The sequence below is a fragment of the Labeo rohita genome, chromosome 5, assembly GCF_022985175.1.
Source record: "Labeo rohita strain BAU-BD-2019 chromosome 5, IGBB_LRoh.1.0, whole genome shotgun sequence".
NCBI classification, from domain to species: domain Eukaryota; kingdom Metazoa; phylum Chordata; class Actinopteri; order Cypriniformes; family Cyprinidae; genus Labeo; species Labeo rohita.
Genome location: NC_066873.1, coordinates 46,560,345 through 46,584,070, shown reverse-complemented (window position 1 = coordinate 46,584,070; position 23,726 = coordinate 46,560,345). Strand labels below are relative to the sequence as shown.

Sequence of the window (23,726 nt, the reverse complement as noted above, 5' to 3'; positions counted from 1 at the left end):
TGGATTCCAGGATGATCTGTGTGTAAATCTGTTCTGATATTCAGCCAAATAATCTCCTGTTTTGATGGCTGTGTTCATTGTTCTGCAGATAATTTTCAACTGGACTCAATCATGTCTAAATGAGAGGAATGTCTTTTACCTGTTAGAGAGTAAACAGACAGATTTACTCCAACAACGTGATGATCTGAACTCACTCATAGATGATTGTTGAGTGTGTTGTGAGGTCGTGTGCTGTGAATGCTGTTGATGTGATGTAAGTGTTGAATCAGAGCTGATGTGCAGCAGCTGGACGACGGCAGCGCTGTGTTTGTCTCGAGTCTCATCAGAACTGAGCTCTTCTTCTCTGAACACGAGACGGGACTGAATCTGGGAAATCAGTGTGGCGCGGCAAGAGGGCTGATGGCGTTTGGAGAACAGGTGTAGGGCTGTGAAATGGCTGGAGCGCTTTGACCGACGACACTTTCAGAAACGCAGCTGTATGCGCAGGAGACACGTGTGCGTCTGGTTAATTGCGCTGAACTCACTCGAATGTTGAGATATTAAGATATATATCGGGTTCCTGCAGCAGAGCTTCAAACACACAGAAGCGGTGCTTCAGTTTAATGCCGTTGATCCGTCTGCGTCTGCGTCTGCTTATTTCCTCAGTTTCTCCTGCATCATGAGTGATTGTTCAGCTGAAAGCCCTTCATCTTCATCGCATGTGTCTGACTTTGTGTTGAGTTTGTGATGCTCAGATCAGGACAGAATGATGCGTTTACACACATTATAACAGAGAATCGCTCACAGACGGTGATTTTTGCTGCCGCTTTAGATGCTACAGAAATTAATCTGATTTAAATCTGCATCTGTTCATTGTTGTTTAAGTTAGTTTTAATTAGACCTGTTTTCCAGCTAAAATGTCTTTAAATAATCTTAGATTTGCTTCATATGCTACACTGAAGAAGATATTAAGACTTCAACACCAGTGTGTTTTGTTTCACTGCTCTGGCAGATCTCTTTACATTTTCAAATAAAAAAACTAGTGAAATATTTACATTATGTATTATATAAATATAACATTAAATATAGAAATACAAAATAAAAATATAATATTAAATATTTACTTATTTTCAAATAAATATTAGTAATTTAGGTTTTTTGTGCCCTGTTTTCCAGTTAAAATATCTTCTTTCTTTACTGTATTTTGTCCCAACACTGGCAGATCTCGTCGTGTTAAGTATAATCAAGTTAAAACAAGAGAAATATTTACCATTTTAAATTATTTTAAATATGAAAATTACATATACAAATATTTAATATAAAATATTGTATTAAACATATACACATTTACAAGTGAATGTAAAATGCTTTTATAGTTAATAATAAGCTACATTTGATTTTTTTTCCCCCAGTATGAATTATAAACATGTACTCAAACAGAACACACGCTATTTGATTAATACTATTACCATTTAACATTTTGACATGTGTGTTTATTTAGTTATTATAGTTATATTTATATAAATACAATTCATGCATATATTTATATGTTTGTCTGTATTGATAATAACGGATGAACACTCATTTCCCCAGAATGCTCAGTTTTCTTCCACATTTGAATGTTAGAATTTTATTTAATTTAATCTTAAGTTGTCAGGCTCATAGTACAACATTCTAGTTTTAGTAGATATATTCTCATCAGCTGTGGACAGAGAAACAAATTCATTTGAAAAATTGACAAATATGATATATTTTATGAAATACAATATTGAATATTTTAATAGGGAAGTGAGACGAGGATCTGGTTTTTGTGTGTGTTCACCTGTGAGGCGGGTTCTTTGCATTGACCTGTGTTCATATAATGATGACGCTGAAGGTCTGAGACCCTGATCTGATGATCTGATGATCTGACTCTTCTCTTGTGATTGGTGAGGCGGTGGGCGCTGATGGCGTGTGCGTGTTCTTCTGTCGTACGCTGTAACCCTGAATAATGCAGAGCTGCTGGTTTGTGGGGGTTTGATGGATATGGGGAGCGGATCAATACTGCAGTATCTGTCAGCAGAGGATATATCCTCAACTCCATCATATTCAATCCTATTGATCGCCGACTGAAGCTGCTTCATTAGTTCAGCTGATTGCTTCTCTAGTCACCGGTTACCTGCTCAGACTCCACCGACCGACTAGTCAATGAAATTAAAATGAATCTCAGTGTGACAGCAGAGAAGAATTAAGTTCAAATCTATTAAATTTGTCCCTTCTGTACATGAGAAATTAATTGAACTGTGAATAACTGATAGTTTTCATGTTGCTGTCGTTTAATTTCTGTTTTTTTAAATCATGTTGAAGTTTTTTGTCTGTTTATAGAAATATAGAAATATAATTTTATGAATACATGTATTTACTTATAAATAGTCATTCTTATAAATTAAACCAGTCATAATTTTTTGAAAGGTGAATAAATAAGCTTTCCACTGATGTGTGGCTTGTTAGGACAGGACAATATTTGACCAAGACACAACTATTTGAAAATCTGCAATCTGAAAGAAAAATCTAAATATTGATAAAATCACCTTTAAAGTTGTCAAAATGAAGTTCATAGCAATGCATATTACTAATCAAAAATTAAGTTTTGATATATTTACAGTACAAAATTTCCAAAATGTCTTCATTAGCATAAAATAAAAATCGATCATTTTGACAATATATTTTTGAAAATTTAAAAAAAACTTAAGGTCACACACACACACACACACACACACACACACATATATATATATATATATAAAATTTATATATAACACACATACACACACATATATACATTGTTATAAGATCATTTTGAGCCATTGAACAGTGTTTTTCTCTGTGTTAGATTAATTCAGTTCTGAATTTGATTGTATTTTTCTTGTGTTTCTGTCTCAGGTTACAGTTAGTCATTTGGTTAGTCTGAATTGAACTAGTTCTGTTCCTTCTCAGTATCCACCCTAATCAATGCATGCATCCATCCGTCTTTCTGCTCAATCATCCATCCATCAATCACTCTGATCGATCGGTGCAATGAGCCGACGCTGGGATTTAACCTGAAACCAGAAGAAGCTTCAGTCAGACAGACAGTGAATCAGACTCTCATAATCACATTATTTAATGTGCTTTAATAGCATAAATCAGTGTTTTAATCCAGATTAGCCGCTGATCTTTCATAATCTGGCTCGTTTTGCATTATAAAGCCAATCATGTCATCAAAACACGCTCTCATAAGCCACATAAACCACACAAAGCAAAATGATTGGGCGGGGCATGTTATCCGGGGGAGGAGCTTCTCAGGAGACAGTGTCTGATTGGACAGAGATCAGTGTAGAGCTGTTGACCTGTGTGAGAGAGAGAGAGAGTGTTTCTTACACTGAGATGTGAATCATGAGCATCTATTAGTCATGGAGAGAAAAGTGGATCAGAATCATCTTCAGACGCTCTTCACACACTCCATCAGCTCGTCGTGTGTGTTGAAGGTCAGGATGACACACAGACACACAGATCAGACCTTTCCTCAAAATCCTCAGTGCTTTAATGACTTTAATATAGTGATTATTGCTGTAAATTCGTGTCTCAGTGATTGTTAATGATAGTTTTCAGTCACATGCGTGCAGTGCTGGGGTAATGCATTACAAGTAATGTTACATAGTCTGATTACTTTTTTAAAGTAACTAGTAAAGTAACGCATTTACTTTTAAATTTACAAGAAAATATATGAGTTACTTTTTCAAATACGTAATGCAAGTGTCTCCCCATGTATTGACTGATGTGTCTCCTGTCCTGTGTTGAGAGAAATCAGAGACTGTTCCTTCAGTCTGAGGATTATACATTTCACTTTTGGTGCGAAAGAACCCTTACAGTTGACAAAATTACAACTTTGGGTTTTGGGGGGTTTTTTATTCCAAAAAAGAAGCAAGCCCAGCCCAGGAGACAAAAAGTAACGCAAAAGTAACATTACGCCATTAGTTACTTTTCTTATGGGGTAACGCAATATTGTAACGCACGACTTTTAAAAGTAACTTTCCCAGCACTGGTCACATGATCAACGGACTGCAGCACAGGTCAGTTTCCATCGGTTTCAAGCTGATAATATTTAGATCAGCTTTTAGAATATGAATAACAGATATGAGAACAAACAGAGGTTTTGGGCTCATGTGATTCATACATAGTATTTCATTCACTGAAGACAGCGGGGATACAGATGAGCTCAGAATATAAACAGAATTATACATGAAGTGTTTTACTGTGGTTTTCTATGGGAAAACACCTGCATTATTATTCATCTGCTTGCCTGTACATAGTATGTTTTATTAATAAGGTTGTGTAATGATTTCAGTACAAACTTTGATTTTAAGCTAAAATGTATTTGAAAATCAGACAAAAACATGAAGGATTTTTTTGTATAATCATGGTTAATGTAATTCTTAACCAGGAATTTTGCTATTCAACAGTTTTTTTGAGAAATTAGGTGAAATAATACAGTCTGGTGGTTTCAAAAGACAAATGTACTGTTGATTAATGTCCTCGTAGCTCACAGCAGGTCAGTGTTTAATGTTTTATACGTTTTTGTTAAAAATCACTTCCTCTATAAGAGTTTGAACTGACTGGAAGTGTTATTTTAGTATCATTGAGATATAGTTCTTTAGTAATATTTTGAATCAGTTTTTTGTTTTTACATTTTCCATTTTTATTTCAACTTAAAGTTTTAATAATTTTGTTGTTTTCATAATTGCCTTAGAAACTAGAACTAATAAAAAGTGCTTTATATGTCATTTAATTTCAGTTAACATTTATTTTATTCAGGTAACTTGAAAAAAAAATTGTTAACCCTGTCATGGAAGACTGTGATTGTCTCATACGTGATTGACGTTGACGTTAGCCGTGCGGCACATATGTGGAGCGTCTCTCATTAGCGCGTGTGCCGTATGACGGTCGGGTTCATTAGCCGTGTCCCGCGGGTCTGTCGGTCTGTCAGACGCGCTCCAGAACGCCGTTTATAAGGGGTTAAACCTGCACGGCGCTCGTGGCCCGTCCCGGCGTACTTCACGCTCAGCCAATCACAGTGCTGTCGTTTGCGTCTCAGGTGCCTGTTCTTTGAGCGTTCAGAGCCGCGAGCGATCCGCATAATTAATATGTATCAGTCGACTTAGTAATTTGGTGCGGTTTGTTTTGCTTAGACAGATATAAATCATGTGTGCTGGACGGCAGTCATAAAAAGAGTGAGAGACTCGTGGCTTTGATAAGGACACATGCTAATTTCCAGAGCGTCATGCTGAGCTATTGAGATGGATGATTGGAGCTGTTCATCCTTCAGAGCGACAGCGGCGTTTCATTAAGCGTTATCGCTCTCTCCTGCATTTGAACGCTTCAGACGGTTCACGCTCACTGTCACACAATGCTTTTCTGTGTTTATATGCACTCGTGTCTTGCTCTTCTGGAGTCGGAGATGCTCCCGAGTGTCACAGAGCTGCAGCCACAGCCTCAAACGTACACTTCAACACACCTGCCAATGGCTGGTTACTTCAGAAAATAAACATGTAAAATTATTACAATATTGCAGATATTTCATGGCTGGTAATATTTACCTGAATGTGCATTATTTCATTTAAAAAATGGAGCAAAATGAGGAACTTTTTTTGTGATTTAACTTTTAATTTCAGGCTCTGGCTGCTGCTCCGTTAACGTCCGATTCACTGGACAACGTCTGACAAATAAACAGAAGCATTAATAGGAGTTAAAGGCTGATTTGCATAATTTATTCCGTTCCCCTGGGTAACTGCGCTTTAGTCAAATGAGCAGCAGCATCACAGAACTCAAGGTCTCGTACCTGCGCTGCATTAAACGCACGCGCGTGAACGAGATGCCGCAGTCGCTTGTTTCCGTGTAAACTTGCGGAATGCGATTGCTACCGAGGGGGACTTTCACCTCCACGATCATTTTTATTATATTTAAAAAGTTCTGTCGTTGTTTACTAACCCTCATGTTATTGTGAAGTTCTCTGGAGCTTAAATGAACATTGGACCCCATTGACTTTCACTGTATGGACAATAAAGCTCTCTTGTGTTTCACTGAAAGGAGAAATTCACTTCCAGAACAACAATTCACAAATAATGTAGTCACCCCCTTGTCATCCAAGATGTTCATGTCTTTCTTTCTTCAGTCGTGAAGAAATTATAGTTTTTGAGGAAAACATTTCAGGGTTTTTCTCCATATAATGGACTTCATTAGTCATTAGTTACTTCATTAGTTTTCTCTTAGTCTATACAAAAGTATACAAATGTTTATTTTCTGAAAAAAAATGTCTGATCGTTTGACTAGATAAGACCCTTCTTCCTCGGCTGGGATCATTTCAAGCCTTTGATGCCGCATTTAAACTACATTTTGGAAGTTCAAAATCAGGCACCAATGAAGTCTATTATATGGAGAAAAATGCTGAAATGTTTTCCTCAAAAACCATGATTTCTTCACGACTGAAGACAGAAAGGCATGAATGTCTTGGATGACAAGGGGTGAGTAAATTATTTGTAAATTGTTGTTCTGGAAGTGGACTTCTCCTTGAAGAGAGAGCATCACACAGGTCTGAAGAAGCAGTTAATGACAGATTTTTAAGCACTTTATCTTGTGTTTTGACCTGATCCGATTTCTCATACAGACAGACTGATTCATTATTAATAAGCAGGATCTTTATGATCTTGATTTGTGTTTCTGCTGGTTGTCAGGTTGCATCTCTCTCTGACACGGCCGCAGTGTGTTTGTGAGATGAAATGAGGAGGATGGGTGTGTGTGTGTGTGTGTGTGTGTTGGAGCCCCATCTGTGCTCCAGACTCAGTGCGGTGAAGCAGCTGCCGTCTCACCCTGATCTCCGCTGGTCCCCGGGGAGCCGTTAGCAGTGCAGCTCCTCTCGTGATGTCACACTCGGTGTTAAATCAGATCCGGCCGTCTGTAGTTTGGTGTGTTTTGGTGTTGCCAAGATCTGAAGTGAACGCAGTGGCTTCAGTGTTTGGAAGAGCGCTGGGTCAGGAGGGTTTCTTCTTGTTAGTCATGTGTCAGTGCACTGACCGGTTTAGCTAGTGAGCATCCCAGGTTAAAATGGTTAAGGACTGACCAGTTGTCTGTGGTTCAGGGTCTTTGAACCCTGTACAGACTGACATATGAAAAACGAGTCTGACAAATACATGATTGGATGCATTTCAATTTTTGAGGCATCATAGGGCTTTTACAGCTCATATACAGTAGATGATCCAAAAATATAATGCAGTGCAATCCAATGATGATTGAGAGATGAACAAATAAACGCTCCTCAAAAGATGTGAGATGTTTTGGAGGCTTGGGAAAGTAAAGCTTCTGGAAACAAACGTTCCTCAAAAGATCCTGATGATCAGATTTGACACTCTACAAAATGATTCATGGAGAGTCAAGTAAAGCCAAGCTGATTCAGTCCAGTAAGTGTTCATCTGGAAATATGACTACAGCTTTTCTCACTTTACTCAGATTTGACAGCAAACAGACACATGAAGCACCAGCTGAAGGTGGACGTTTGTACAATTACACTAATAGACCTTTTGCTTGATGAAAAACTCTAAACTATCAGTCAGACGACAGAAGTTTGATCATTTATAACTAACTTTTATCTAAAAAAAGCAAAGTTTGTCTGGTTTCATGAGTCCCTTATGGTGAGATCTGCTGTGGCAGGTGTTTATGCAGGTGTCTCTCTCTCTCTCTCTCTCTCTCTCGACCCTTGACAGGATGTTTTAAATGATTAAAGATGTTACAGTGAGTTCAACACTCTCAGAACAGGATTACTGGGATTAAATGCAAAGGTCAGAGCGGAGTGTGTGTGTGTGTGTGTGTGTGAGCACTGGTGACTATATTAAATCATTTCTAGTTGTCACACAAGAAAGTAGAGGTCTGTCTGAGAGCGTTCCATTGTGGGAAATGCTAACAGCCAAACTAGAACTGAGAAAATTCCTTTGAATTGAATTTTAATTGATTTGATCTTAATGTCATTGTCTGTTTTCAGTGTTTCATTTGTAAAAATTACCGATGACTGACCTACAGGAGTGTGTGTGTGTGTGAGTGAGAGAGAGAGAGATCGATAAGGTGACCGGACACACCGTAACCATGGTGACAGGCAATAATGTAGAGATGAGGAGATATGAGGGAGCTGATGGGATGTGAGGAGATCAACACACACACTCACACTCAAACACACTCAGTCTCTCAGTCTGTAGTTTAGTGTTGATCAGAGTGACTGTCGTTCGGTGTGTTTGTCATATTTTCTCAGTATGAATGGTTTTTCTGATGGTCTCTCTGACCTCTGCGTGTGTTTGAACAGCAGCAGGATAATAACCTCCTGCTCATCCACATCAAACCACACAAAGCGTGCCGCCTTCGCTTTAATCTGTGCGTCGGGTCGCCGCCGCTGCCTCTGGAGTCGCGTTCAATCACAGTTTCTCTGAGACTGAGTCTCTTCTTATGAGAGAAAGCACTGTTTTTCCCTTTGAGATGAAGAGCAGGATTGAGTTTGTGTCTCTCTCCAGCGAATCTGCACTCAGTGTCCCGTCTGCGCAGCTCCGCAGTCCTTATGTGAGAATCATTAGAACCTCTGCTGTCTCAGCCTGAACCTGGAGACACACAACTCCATCCATCCGTCAGTCCATCTGTCTATCAATCTGTCCATCATCCATCCATCCATCCATCCATCCATCTATCCCTCAATTGTCCACTTGTCCATTGTCTATCATCACCCATCTGTCTATTCATCATCCATCTATCCATTCATCCATCCATCCATCTATCTATCCATCTGTCCGTCCGTCCATCTGTCTGTCCATCTGTCCATCCATCCATCCATCCATTGTCTGTCCATCCACTCATCTGTCTATCCATCATCCACCTTTCTGTCTGTCCATCCACCTGTCCGTCCATCCATCCATCCATTTGTCCGTCTGTCTGTACGTGTACATACGCACGTCTGTCAGTCCATCCACCTATTCATCCATCCATCCGTCTATTTGTCCGTCCGTCTGCCTGTCCATCCGACTGTCCACCCATCTGTCTATCCATCATCCGTCTATCTGTCCGTCTGTCATTCTAAAATTTAAATATGGTTCTATTATCTATGGTTCTATTTATCTATCATTCTATCTGTCGTTATGTTGATGTATTTATCATTGTATCTGCCATTAGTGTTAGATATTTCTTATGGCTTCAGTTTATTTTAAATGAAATACATTTTGAAAAATGTTAATGTCGCCTCACTGTTTACAAAATATTTTTAGGATGTTTTTTTTTTTTTTTTTTAATATATCTACAGTATATATTATCTATCTAGCTTGCAGTACGGACTTGGTTTGAAGACATGTTTACACAGAAGCATGTATGTAGTGGGACAGGATGGTCTCTGTGAGGGACTGATGTGATGCTAAAGGTGTGTATGTGTGACACAGATGAGATTTTAGATGTTAAAGTGTGTTTGTACAGCAGTGAGACTCATCTCTACAGATGAAGAGTGTGTGTGTCTGTTAGAAACATCAGTGGCGTTTCAGAGCTCAGATCCGCGGCCGTGCGTCTGCCTCATTGCACGTGCGGAGCGTGTGGTTCTGTCAGACTATCGCATTAAAATCTGCCGCTGAGGGAAACCTGACAGGTTTTTTTCAATTACATCTGCTTCAGCGTGTCAAATAAAGGACGCTCTCCATCTCTCTTACATCCGTTCTGCTCCGTCCCGTATCTGCCGTCCTCTTTTTGTCTTTGTAAAAGTACTTCCATCTCAGGACGGCGCTCCACGAAGAAGAGCTGTCGTCTGTGAGCGATGGAGACGACGAGCTGCAGATGTGTTTGTGGAGTGATGCTGAAGCGTTTGAGATTCATCAGAGAGTCTCCTTCTCTGTGTTTGTGTCTCATGAGCTCGTCCAGACGCAGCGTTTCCGTGCATCTTCTGTGCTGATTTTGATGGAAGTCTGCGTTTCTGCTGAATGAATTTAACATGTTAAATGGAGCTGAAATCCTTCACTTCACACTGAATGTGTTGTTCTTCTGATGTGTTGCTTGTTCTTACACTTGTTGGTCCATATGGTCAAAAGTTTGGAATAATTAAGATTATAACGCATCTTCTGCTCACCAAGACTCTAATTAACTCTGAATTTATTTATTTTTTAAATTTATTTTAAGGAAAGAAATTACTACTTTTGTCCAGTGACACATTCAACTAGTCGAACGTGTCTATAAATACATTTATAATGTTGCAAAAGATTTCTATGTCAAATAAATGCTGTTCGTTTGAACTTTCTATTCATCTGTGAATCCTGAAAAATAAAATGTATGACGGATTCCGCAAAAATATTGGGCAGCACAACTGTTGTTTTGATTAGATAATTGATTATTATAGAATCAGACACTGAAGACTGGAGTAATGATGCTGAAAATTCAGCTTTGATCACAGAAATAAATTACAGTTTAACAGATATTCACATAGAAAACAGCTCTTTTAAATTCTAATAATATTTCACAATTTTCACTGTATTTTTGATCATCTAAATGCAGCCTTGGTGAGCAGAAGACAATTCTTTCACATTGAAACAATTTTTTTTTAAAAGTTTTGATTGAATGCATCATTTACGTATTTTTAGCATTTTAAGTTAAACTTCTGAAATGCATCTCAAAACTCGGTTCTGCTCCGTTTCACTGCATCTGGCTGCTTTTGTACTCAGAAGCACGTGTTGTGTGAACGGCCTCTCATCAGGAGCTGAAAGCCTGATCAAATTAGACAAAATATTGCATAATAAGCGAGGTGTGTGTGCGGTGAAGGGTTCATCACGCTGAGCGCTGAAGTATCGTCTCCTCGCACACAAAAACAAAGGCACAGATTCTCAGCAGGTATGAATTAGCATGTGAATTAGCGGCGTCTGATGCGCTTCTGAGCGTCACATGAACACACTGCAGAGTCTCGCAGGTAACCTGCTGAATGAAAGCCACCACACACATTAATGCGTTTCCATGAGAGGAAACTGAAATGCCTGCTGCTGAAACACACCTTCATTTACACACACACACCAGCGTCTGAATGTATGAAACATGCATCCCCACCGGTGTTATTTGAGCACAAAAGAGATGCTGTTATGCTTATATGGTTACTGTATAGGCTTTTATGTTTTGAATTGAGTTTTGTGTTTTTCAGTTTTCTGTGAAACTTTGTTTCTGCCATGGAATAATAATAATTAATAATAATAATAATAATAAAAAGATTAAAAAGGCAATTGCAACTTTGTATCTCACAAGTTTATATAGAAATGTAATTTTGACACATGAATATGCAATTCTCAGGAAAAGCTAGAATTGCAAGATATAAATTCTGAGGCAAAAGTCGAAATTGTGAAATAATGTTTAATTTGAGTTCGATGTTTATTTAAAGTAATGAAAATTTGTTGCTGGACTCTCTTCTGTAAATCTCAGACTAGAATTCAAGGAGGAAAAAGTCAAAAGTTTATATCTTGCAATTTGCAAAATAAACTGCGGTAAACGAAAGAACTGCAGGTGGTTTGAGTTGATCAAAAGCTAATAATTAATTAAAACAGACACACAGTTGAGTTTCCATCATTGATTCTGTTATTTTTAATGTTTATTAAATAAACATATTATTATTAAAATTCTAAAAATCAATTTTTCTTTTTTGCCAAAAATCATTGGGATATCAAGTGAACATCGAGTTCCATGAAAATAATTTGTAAATTTCCTACTGTAAATATGTCAAAACTTAATTTTTGATTAGTAATGTGCATTGCTCAGAACTTCATTTGGACAACTTTAAAGACGATTTTCTCAATTCTGTCTTTTTTCTTAGAATTGTGAGATAAAATGTTACAATGACCTTTTTTATTTTTTCATTCTGTGGCAGAAACAAGCTTTCATCAGTTTCAGAGTTTTTATTTAGTTAAAGTTGTAGTAATAATATTGTGCAATTTATGTCAAAGATCTTTTTATTCATTTTTATTTCAGTGTTTAGTTGTAGTACATCTAGCAGATTAAAAAAAAAAACCTTTATCTTTATGCCAGTTAACATTTATTTGAGTAATGAAAGCATGTTGTTGATCTTCAGTAAATCTCTGTCGTTTTCTCTCCGTCCGTCTTCAGGCTCGGATCCTCGGCGGGCTTTCGTGGAGCTGCGTTTCGTGCTGGAGCCGCAGGACATGGTGACGGTTCGGGGCGGCGTTCTGCAGCTGGACTGCGAGGCGCGTTCGGATCAGGGCGTTCCGGTCATCGCGTGGAAGAAGGACGGCGTTCTGCTGAGCGCGGTGGTGGACGAGCGCAGGCAGCAGCTGTCGAACGGATCGCTCCTCGTGCAGAACGTGCTGCACTCGCGACACCACCGGCCGGACGAGGGATCGTACCAGTGCCTGGCCACGCTGGAGGGCGTCGGCGCCATCGTCAGCCGAACCGCTAAAGTCACCGTCGCCGGTAAGAGCAGACGCAGTCTGTCCTGATTGGCTGATGATGGTTTTAATGTATCTAGTGAGCGTGAGAGGGAGTTTGAGATGTCTGAGATTCATATCAGCTTTACAGATGTAGAGGAATCAGGGGCTCGTTGTCACAACAGTAAACCGTTTCCTGTCAGTGTGACTTCTGTGTGACATATTTGAAATAGAAATCTTTTGTAACATTGTAAATGTCTTTACTGACACTTTTGATCCATTTACTGCATCCTTGATGAATGAAAGCACTTATTTCTTTATAAAATTTAAATATATTAAGTAGCAAAAACCAGAATGATTTCTGAAGGATAATATGACACTGAAGACTGGAGTAATGATGCTGAAAATTCAGCTTTGATCACAGCAATCAATTACATTTGAACAGATACTCACGGAAAACAGTTTTTGAGCCATATTTCAGCTGTTTTTCTCAAATAAATGCAGCTTTAATGAGCAGAAGATACTTTGTATACACATTAAAAAGTCATAATGTTTCCAAACTTTATATGTAGGTATATATTATGTTATATTTAGAAAACAGAAGTTCAAGATGCATTGAGAACAAAATATTTAACTGAAGATTTTCATACATAATGCTAAAAAGTTACAAAATTGCAATAAAAAAAATTGCACAAAGTTAAGTGGCTGAAGAGGATTAGGCACTGGAGATAGTCCGAGATGCCCTGAAACCTTTGCTGTAAACATTTTATATGTTTATGCATTTGGCAGACGCTTTTATCGTCAAAGCGACTTGCGCTGCATTTAAAGTGCACATTTACATTTTTATCAGTTCGTGCATTTCCTAGGATTTGACCCCGTGACCTTTGCGTTGCAAGCGTCTGCTTCACCGTTTGAGCTTCTGGAAAAATAGGAGAATAACAAAGAGCAGTACACGCTCCAACTATATGCACTTCAAACCGGTGTGTTTATGATTACGACTGTAAATTGTGATAATATGAAAACAAATAGCTTTTTGCAAAATTAAGATCAACGTTAAAGTTACAAATGAGCACAACCACAAAATAAGGTGGATGTACTGAAGGCTGAACTGTGTTCTCAGAAGAGTATTTTTCAGTAATGGCACGTCGGGGCAAGTTGTCCCATTTCATTTGATGTTTTGTTGCAGTGTGTTTGCTTTTCTCACGATGATGAACAAACACAGAGTCAATAAACCTCAAACACATCTGCTGTTCATGTGCTCATGCTAATTACATCACACACAGCTAACACTTGACTTTAAATATGGACACACACACAGATAATGTGATGACATTAGATATTCACATGTGCTTCATTAGCACAGCATTAACCTCATGCAGCAGGTCGTCGCTGTGACACGTGCGTCGCCTGTCGTTCGGTTGAGCCGCGGCGTGAGATTACACGCGTCAGATCAGGACTCGACGCACATCGCACGATCAGATCGCAGCTCTTCTCACACCGCACGACTCTCTGTCGTTGCCTCCATTTGCTGTTGTTCTGTTTTTTTATTACTGTCTGTTTAAGTGCCAGTGTTGTTATGTTGCCAGATATTGCTATGAAAAACGAACGAAAACAAGCTCAAAAACAAACACAATTCACATTTTGTGGTTTAGAAATATACAATCCGAGATGGAGCAAAACACGAATGAGCATCTGCTACTTTACTCTTCAGTCATGCCCTTAAATGCACACAAAATATGTTAAAATGCCCATGTTGGTGAATTTACACTTAGTTTTGTCTTGAGGCGAGACACTGCAGGTGAATAGGAAAAAAAAAGCAAATAGTTATCACTTTACCCAGTTGATTGATTACAATGATAATTGCAAACTTTTTTTGTATTACAAGCTTTCTAAAATGTTAGGTTTAAATGTGCAAATGTGGCATTATTAAATGAAATATGCACTAATTGCATGCATTTGTGCTACAAAAATCTAATCACTGGATGAAGTAGTTTTTTGTTTTTTTTTTTACATATTAGATTCAAGAATTTTCCCCTAGAGGGAATTTTAGTTATCTAATTTTTGTCACTCCATAATTAAGAAAATACTTAGAACAGACAGAAAACAATTTATTTTCACACAAAATGCTGTATATAATCAAGCTAATTATATATGAATAAATCCCTCTGTGAAAACCTTCAGGAAAATATGAATTGTAATTGAAATCTATTGACACAAATAGATAAAGTTCTATAAAATAAACACTTAACAGTGGATGTTTTCTTTCCACGAGTCTGGAAAAAAAACACTTTATGAAAAACCAAAAAGCCCAAAATCTTAAATTTGACAGGTGCATGAAAAAACAGTGTTTTTGCCTGCAGTGTTTCCTCTGAAGTGAAGATGAGCAGTTGGGATGGTAATCAAATGCTTGTCAGTGTATTGGACAAATTGAATTTTAGTAATGTAATCTAGATTACTCATTTTAGTAGTCTTTATATAATGTATTCTGACTGCTTTTACATTACTTTTAACCTTCTTAAAATGCATTAAATATTACATTACTCCAGGGTTTCTTAAACTGGGGTAAATGACAGAACTGCTTAATCAAAAGCTAATAATTCATTAAAACAGACTCACAGTTGCGTTTCCATAATTGATTCTGTTATTTTTAATGTTTATTAAAAAAACATATTATTATTAAAATTATCTATTTTTCTTTTATGCCAAAAATCATTAGGATATTAAGCAAAGATCAAGTTCCATGAAGATATTTTGTAAATTTCCTACTGTAAATATATCAAAACTTAATTTTTGATTAGTAATATGCATTGCTCAGAACTTCATTTGGACAACTTTAAAGGCGATTTTTCTCAATTTTTCTAAATTTTTTTTTTTTTTTTTTTTTTTTTTTGCATCCTCAGATTCCAATAGTTGTATCTCGGCCAAATATTGTCCTATCCTAACAAACCACACATCAATGGAAAGCTTATCCTCAGCAAATCTCAATTCAGCAAATATAAATTGTCCCTTATGACTGGTTTTATGGTCTTGGGTCACAGATATGAAACTTTTTTTGTATAAAGCGCTGTAGAAATAACCATGACTTGACGAGAGTCCTGTCTGTGTTTTGGGTTGTAGATGGTTGTTTTGCCCCGTCGGTGAGTGAGTTTATGGCGGGTCGTTAACTCAAAGTCACGCTGTGTCTGTACTTCAGCGTTGAGTGGTGAATGTTCAGGTGTTTAATGGGACGATGATGTTAGTCTGATGTTTGGGCTTTGACTCGCTCTCACTGAACACTCACAGGCCGATGGCGAGAGGCGGGTCAGATGAAATAAAGCTGATTTAGCAGCTGGAGCTCAGTAACCTTCACAGGGACATTAAACGCTCTCATTTCCACGTTCGCTCGTTCAGCTTTCCGCTTTCGTGGCGCGGTGGGAACGCTCTGGGAGCCGCTGATAATGCCGCTAAACGGCCCGTTTCATTTGTGTGCTGCGCGGTCATTCCTAAATGAGCAGGACTCATTGTTTGAGATCTGTAAATGGTAGGAGAGGAAGACAATTTACAGCACATTAATGAGAATAATCTACTGATGGAGTGCTGGGTTCACTCTCTCTCTCGCTCTCTGTGGAGAATCACGCTTCATATTTATGATTCTGGTTCCTAAATGACTCCACATAGTCATATTTTGGAGGACAGAACAGGTTGTTAATAAAATTGTTTTGTATATACTCTGCCGCTCAAAAGTTTAGGATCAGTAATGTTTTTAAAGAAGTCTCTTCTGCTCATCAAGGCTGCTTTTATTTGATAAAAAATACAGAAAAAAACAGTAATACTGCACAATGTTATTACAATATAAAATTAAGTTTTTTTATTTTTCTATACTTTAAAATATAATTTATTCCTGTGATTTCAAAGCTGAATTTTCAGCATCATTACTCCAGCCTTCAGTGTCACGTGATCCTTCACAAATCATTCTAATATGCTGATTTACTATTAGAATTATCAATGTTGGAAACAGTTGTGCTGACAAATATTTTTTGGGACCTGTGATTCTAAAAGGTTAAAAAGAACAGCATTTATTTAAAATTGAAAGGTTTTCTAACAATAAGTTTGGGGTCAGTACATTTTTATTCTTTCTTTTTTTGAAATTTAAAAATATAAAAATAAATATAAAAATATTTAAAATTAATCCTTTTATTCACCAAGGATGTGTTAAATTAATAAAAAGCGACAGCATAGATTTACATTGTTAGAAAAGATTTATATTTTGAGTAAATGCTGTTCTTTTTAACTTCCAAAGAAAAACTGTTTCCAACACTGATCATTCTAATAATAAATCAGCATATCAGAATGATTTCTGAAGGATCATGTGACACTTAAGACTGGAGTAACAGCTGATGAAAATTCAGCTGCGCATCACAGGAATAAATTATATTTTAAAGTATATTAAAATAAAAACCATTATTTTATATTGTAATAACATTTTGCAATATTACTGTTTTTTTCTGTATTTTTGATCAAATAAATGCAGCCTTGATGAGCAGAAAAGACTTCTTTAAAATGAAACATTACAAGACTTACTGATCCCAAATTTTGAGCGGCAATGTAAATGCAATTTGTTTCAGAATGGTTTGTTTATTTTAGAATTTTATAATATGAACTATGAAATAAAAATATAAATATTTATGTATATTTAATGTGTTATTCCAGAAGCAAACATCATGAAAACAGTAAAAGTGCGAGCATTTCTGGACGTCTAGATGAAGAGTTGTAAGATCGCTGCTCTTGATCAGTCTGAAGAAATACGAGGTATAAAGTCAGGCGTGGCTCTCGTCTCTCAGGACGAGTGTGTGTTTCTGCTGCACGTGGCTCCTGATTCAGTGCGGTGCATTGTGGGCCGTTAGAGCTGAGTGACATGAGTGACCTTTCAGGCGCTCACAGACGGACAGAAGCGTCTGAAGAGCCGGCGCTTTAGTCCTCAGAAGGAGCGGCGGCGTTTGACTCTCTTTGTAAATGTCAGGATGAGAGGAGCTTCATGTGCGGCACTGAGAGTCGGTGGAGAGCGTCTTCATTCACACTCAAGAATATCAGCCTCTCGTCAGGGTTAAAGGCCTCCATCCGCAACAAACAAACCATCAGAGATCAGTCCTACACACTTATGTCGCTTCAAACCCAGGAATATGCCTTTACAATAACTTCTTAATGGGTTTTAATGAGTCTTTTTGATGTGTTTTCCAGTGGAAATGTATTTTATTTTAATTCTTTAATCAGGATCAGTTTGTTGAGAAGCATCACTGCATGATGCAACAAGTGAAAATATTACTTCTTAATTAGTCTTTTGGACTTGTTTGAGTAGAAATTCTTGGAACAAAATCAATTTAATTGAGACGCATCGTTGCATGAGATCAAGTCATGTTTTAATCAGTTGTGTCTTTGATTTAGAGCGTATTTAGTCTTATTGCACTGGAAGCCTTTGTCAAAAATGACATCTTAAGCAGCTTTAATTAATCTTATCGCAGTGTTTTCAAGTTAAAAATGTCTAAAAGTTGTAGTGATGACGGGATCATTATTATTATTATTGCAGGTGTATTTGGAGACTCTGAGCGTCTGGTTGGGTTTGAACGCTCACACTGACTCAATCAGGTCACACGCGTGTCACACGTAATCCAGTTACCTTCACTAAAGCTCCTCAACCGCGCATCTGTCAGATCACATGACAAGGTTAATCAACATACGGAGGTCAAGAGGTCAGATCGCTGATCAGTCACAAGACCTGCTGTTTTACCAATCACATGAACTCCACCAGTGCTGGTTAGCGCTCATTAACCAGGCCGATGATGGTGTGTTATGGTTTTAATCAGCTAATGAGCGTCAGATTCCACTTCTGCTGAGGAGCTGCAAATTCAAGTTTGTTTGTTTGTTTATTTTGTTTTGTTTTATTTTTATTTATAATAGTTTCATTTATTTCTTTTTCAATTTCTTTAAAATTTCCTTTTAAAATGTTACCTTTTTTGCATTACCTTTATTTTATTTCATATTTATTTGTTTCATTTAATTGTTTTTTTTTTTTTTCTCTATTTAATGTGTTTGATTTTTTTTTTTCATATTTTGCTATATTGTATTTAATTAATTTCACATTTTATTTATTTTTAAATGGATCTTTATTAATTTTATTTTATTTGTTTAATTTAATTACATTTTATTTTTCCATTAAATGTGTTTGATTTCTTTTCATATTTTGCTATATTTTATTTTATTAATTATAAGTGTTATTTATTTTTTTAAATGGATCTTTATTTTATTTTATTTTATTTGTTTCATTTAATTGATTTTTTTTTTTTGTATTGTTCCATTTAATGTTTGATTTCTCTTCATATTTTGCTATATTTTATTTTATTAAATTCAAGTTTTATTTACTTTTTAAATGGATCTTTATTTTATTTTATTTTATTTTATTTTAGGATGTTATATTGAGATCAGAGTTGTTTGACTGCAGGCTGTGGTGTTGTGGTTGATCTGATTGTCTCAGTGTGTGTGTGTGTGTGTGTGTACTTGTTTTTGCTACATTGTGGGGACCAAATGTCCCCACAAGGATAGTAAAACCTGACATTTTTGACATTGTGGGGACCGGCCTGCGGTCCCCACAATGTTAAAAAATTATTAAAAATAGTAAATGATGTTTATCTGAAAGTGTAACGATGCAAACATGTTTTCTGTGAGGGGTAGGTTTAGGGTTAGGGTTGGGTTAGGGGATAGACAATATCGTTTGGTCAGTATAAAAACTATAGAAGTCTATGGAAAGTCCCCACAATTCACAAAAACAAATGTGTGTGTGTGTGTGTGTGTGTGTGTGTGAATTTAGCCTGAGGGTTTTACCTGCAGCTGTACACGTGTGTGTCAGTCATGAGTTACACTGTAACGCTCTCATTTACCTCATTTATCTACGTAACTTTAAGTGATTACAATTGTTGCAGCATCTCATCATATGAAAGCAGCTCAGCCAATCAGAAGAGAGTCTGATATGAATCTGATGGCTGTGATCTGAGAGTCTAATGCTGCCGTTCAGGATTCGTTCACTCTGAATCTCTAGATGCGTCTCTTGAAGCTTGTCGTCAGTGTTTGCTGTATTAATAGAAAACTCAACTGCTGCTTCAGTGTGAAGTGTCTGTTACAGGATGAAACGTGAAGCACAATAGATGTGGCTGTTGTGAGTATGACGAGTCTTCGAATTCAGACGTTAATTTCCCATCTGTGAAGAAACTTTATGTGGAATATGATTTCATTTCAGAAGCACAGCAGTTCAGTGAAAAACTGACCTTCATCTGAGCTTCAATTCACATGTTTGAAAGAGAGCATTTGTCATGAAGACGGCCCAAAATAAAGCAGCACGATGTGATTATTATTCACAAGCTCTCGAACACACTCGCCTCTACCAGTAGTGTGAACTAGAATACATGAGCACAAAATCCAGCTGTGGTCAGACAGTCATTGCCCGGGGTTGATCAGTGCATTCATTCTTGCATTGTGCATGCATTCATTCATTCATTCATTCATTCATTCATTCGTATGTGCTTTCATATGTGCATTCATTCATGCATTCATTCATACATACATACAAACACACATACATGCATGCATTCATTCATTCATTCATTCATTCATGCATTCATATGTGCTTTCATATGTGCATTCATTCATGCATTAATTCATTCATTCATACATACATGCATTCATGCATTCATTCATTCATATGTGCATTCATTCATGCATTCATTCATACATGCATTAATATGTGCATTCATTCATTCATTCATATGTGCATTCATTCATGCATTTATAAATTCATTCATGCATTCATATGTGCATTCATTCATTTATTCATGCATTCATTCATTCATTCATTTTTATACATGCATTCATTTCATGCATTCATTCATGTATTAATATGTGCATTCATTCATTCATTCATATGTGCATTCATTCATGCATTCATAAATTCATTCATGCATTCATATGTGCATTCATTCATTTATTCATGCATTCATTCATTCATTCATTTATTCATGCATTCATTCATTCATTCATTTATACATGCATTCATTTCATGCATTCATTCATGTATTCATGCATGCATTAATTTGTTTTGTATTTATTTGTTTATTTACATAAAATATATTGATGTAATAATATTTAAAAATGTATTATTTCTGTATTTTAAGTAATAAATAAATGAAATATTATTACTATTATTTCTAATGGTAATATGATCCCAGTGAGCGTCCAGACCTGTGTCGGTTCAGGGTGAGAATCTGCAGCCGAACGGTGAGGTGTTTCTTTGAAGGCGCTGCAGACGCTCCTCCATCATCCACTCCACATGAATATTTCAGGCTGCTGTGAGGAGAGGATGATGGAGGAGAGGCTTTTATCCAGGAGTAATTACGGCGCAGGATCTTTGGTCTGTCTGTGTTTTCCTGGTTCTCTGCGTCTGTGTTCAGATGATGTTCTTTGATCCGTCCATCAAAGCGTGTTGACCTGCAGATCCGGTAACGCCCGCACCTACAGCACATTCACAGCGTGCGTGGTTTCCTGAAGACGCCTTTCCTGAATCACGCTCTGTTAACTGCTTTAATTCATGAATTAATAACATGGAATGTCTGTGCTTTACTTCCCTGTTTGGCAGTTCAACAGTGCTTTTATCTGAATCATCTCTGTGTAAGATTAATAATCATATTTTATAATATTTTCAATAACATTTTTTTCCTATTTATTAATAAAATTAAACATAAAATACCACTATTATTAAATGCAAGATATTAAATATAAACTATTATTATTGTTATTATTATTAGCATTAAAATATTAAGCAATGAATTAGCTAATAATAAATAGAATTCTAATAAAATTAAATCATAAATATATAATATGTTATACATAAATATTATATAATAATATTAATAATTGTAAAATATTAAAAATACAGTTAACATAAAATAATATATCACAATATTATTTGTAATATATTATTATTATTAAAATTAGATATAATGTATATAATAATAGTACTATTGAATATTAATTATTAAATAATATTAACAATAATATAACTGATCATTTAAAATAATTTATTAATAGTAGTCTTAAATAAATAATACATTAAATAACATTAAATTAATTTGACATTTAATAGTATTTCATTAATTTTTAATGAAATATATTTACATTTTTAAAATATTTAATATATAAAAAAGTACTAAATTATATTATATAAAATGATAAATAAAAGTAATATGACATATAATAATAATAATAATAATAATAATAATAATAATTATTATTAGTAGTAGTAGTAGTAGTATTTGCTAATATAATTGAATAATCCCTGTATGTATCTCTGGTTTCACTGGAGCTCAGTCAAACTCTTTTCTTAGACATTTGCATAAGATTCAGTGTTTCTAGAAGTTGGACTGTTAAGTTGACATGCTGTGTTAGAAGTGAACTAGTTGTCCATCAGTTGTTCGTCTCTGATCATAATGAAGATGCAGCAGGCTTACAGTACAGTAGAGTTACAGTATGTCATGTTTGGAGGAAATCTTGTGTAAAAATCCTGATCTGTCTTTAGTGAAATCATAGTCTGAATGCAAACTCCACACACACACACTCATAAACTCTTCTGCTCCTGTAATGAATGTTATTTGGGAGTGTAAGTGTTCATCTGGTATTCTGTGTGTTCCCGGCGGAGCTGCAGCGCTGATTAAATCCAGCGTTCGCGTGATCTGCTCGTTTGAGAGCTCCGGTCCTCCTGCGCTCGTCAGATCAAAATTTAACGTCAGTTCCAAAAACTGTTTACTCTGATTAAAATGCAAGATCCTGCTGCTGCTGCTGTGGAGAGTTTGAAGCCTGTATTTATAATGCATCAGAAGTGCATGTAAGTTCATCATGAAGCTCTTCATAAAGAATTCTCATAGACGTTATGGTGTGTGACGACGCAGCACAGGTGAACAGAGTGACGGATCAATATCACCAGTCTTACACTATATTAAAACCAGTGTCCTGAAATGTAATGTTTAAGCATATCTGCATGTCTACAGACACAAATAGATAAAGTGCAATAAAAGACACACTTCTGTTGTGTATTTTGGATGTTTTAGTCTGTAACAACACTTTACGAAAAGCCAAATAATCTAAAATGTCAGAAGTGAGCAGTGAATAAACACTGCTTTTGCTTGTTCTGTCTTGACTGAAGTCATTTTAACAAGACATGAAACATTGTGATACTTTGAAAGTAATAACAGTAATGCTATTCATGGTTATGTTTTAGAGTAGAACACACTGTAATATGCAAAATGAGATGTTAATAAACATATATAATGCCATTTGGACTGCAGTTACAATTTGTAGTAGTATTGCTTTAAGACCAGATTTTGCATTAAAAAATGTGAAAATTAACATTCTAAATGTAAAATATAGTAATATATTAATTTCTCTTTTTTTTTTCATTCATTTTATTTCAAATAAAATAAAATAATTCTACAACAATGAATCCTACTGCCATCATGCCAGTATGCCATGGCATAAAATAACAAATACAATAATATTAAAAGCAAAATAAAATGTAAAAAGTGAAATAAAAATTAAGCAAAACAATAAAAAAATATATAATAAAATAATATGAAATAATAATAATTACATAATTGCACAACAATGAATCTGCTGCCATTACACTTGTATTTTATGGCATAAAACATCAAAAATAAATTAAAAACAAATTAAATAAATTAAAATAAAATGTAAACAATTTTATAAAAATAAGCAAAACAATATAAATAAAAACAAGATAAAATATTTTAAAAAATAATAATAATGCAGTTATGCCCTAAAATTCAAGATATTGGTGCAAAAAATGCCCCTGTATGTGTTTTGTTTGATATTTCTATATATCACATATTCCACGATATCACGCAGGCAGCAAGAGCAATATGACACGAGTGCTGATTTTGTCCTGATCTATCATGAGCTTAAATGTGATTTTATACAATTCACTAAATAAGAAGTTGAGATGAAGCTATTGTGTTATATTTTAAACAGAATATTACGTGTTTTTGTTCAATTTTGCAGAGAACATCTTACCTTTGCAGACATAGCAGAACTGTTGCGCGTCTCCGACAAACTCAGCGGTGTTTAGTTTGTGAATGAATCCACGTTTTGAACAAATCGCGTGAATCAATGACTCAAAAGCGCGTTCATAAACAGAACCATTTACTTCATTCCTGAATGAATCAGCCGTTTGAACGAATCGAATGTTTGACTCATAAAGACATTTACTGCCAC

The 23,726-nt window shown here is 36.0% G+C and overlaps 1 protein-coding gene across 4 annotated transcripts in view; it reads left to right on the top strand.

Annotated features, from left to right (window-relative positions):
- dcc (DCC netrin 1 receptor) overlaps positions 1-23,726 on the top strand; it is a 224,882-nt gene that overhangs the window by 69,837 nt on the left and 131,319 nt on the right. For all 4 annotated transcript variants that reach the window (XM_051110607.1, XM_051110606.1, XM_051110605.1 and 1 more), the window contains exon 2: positions 12,142-12,465. In XM_051110607.1, coding sequence (XP_050966564.1) covers positions 12,142-12,465 — 324 coding nt within the window. The remainder of the gene's footprint in view (positions 1-12,141; positions 12,466-23,726) is intronic.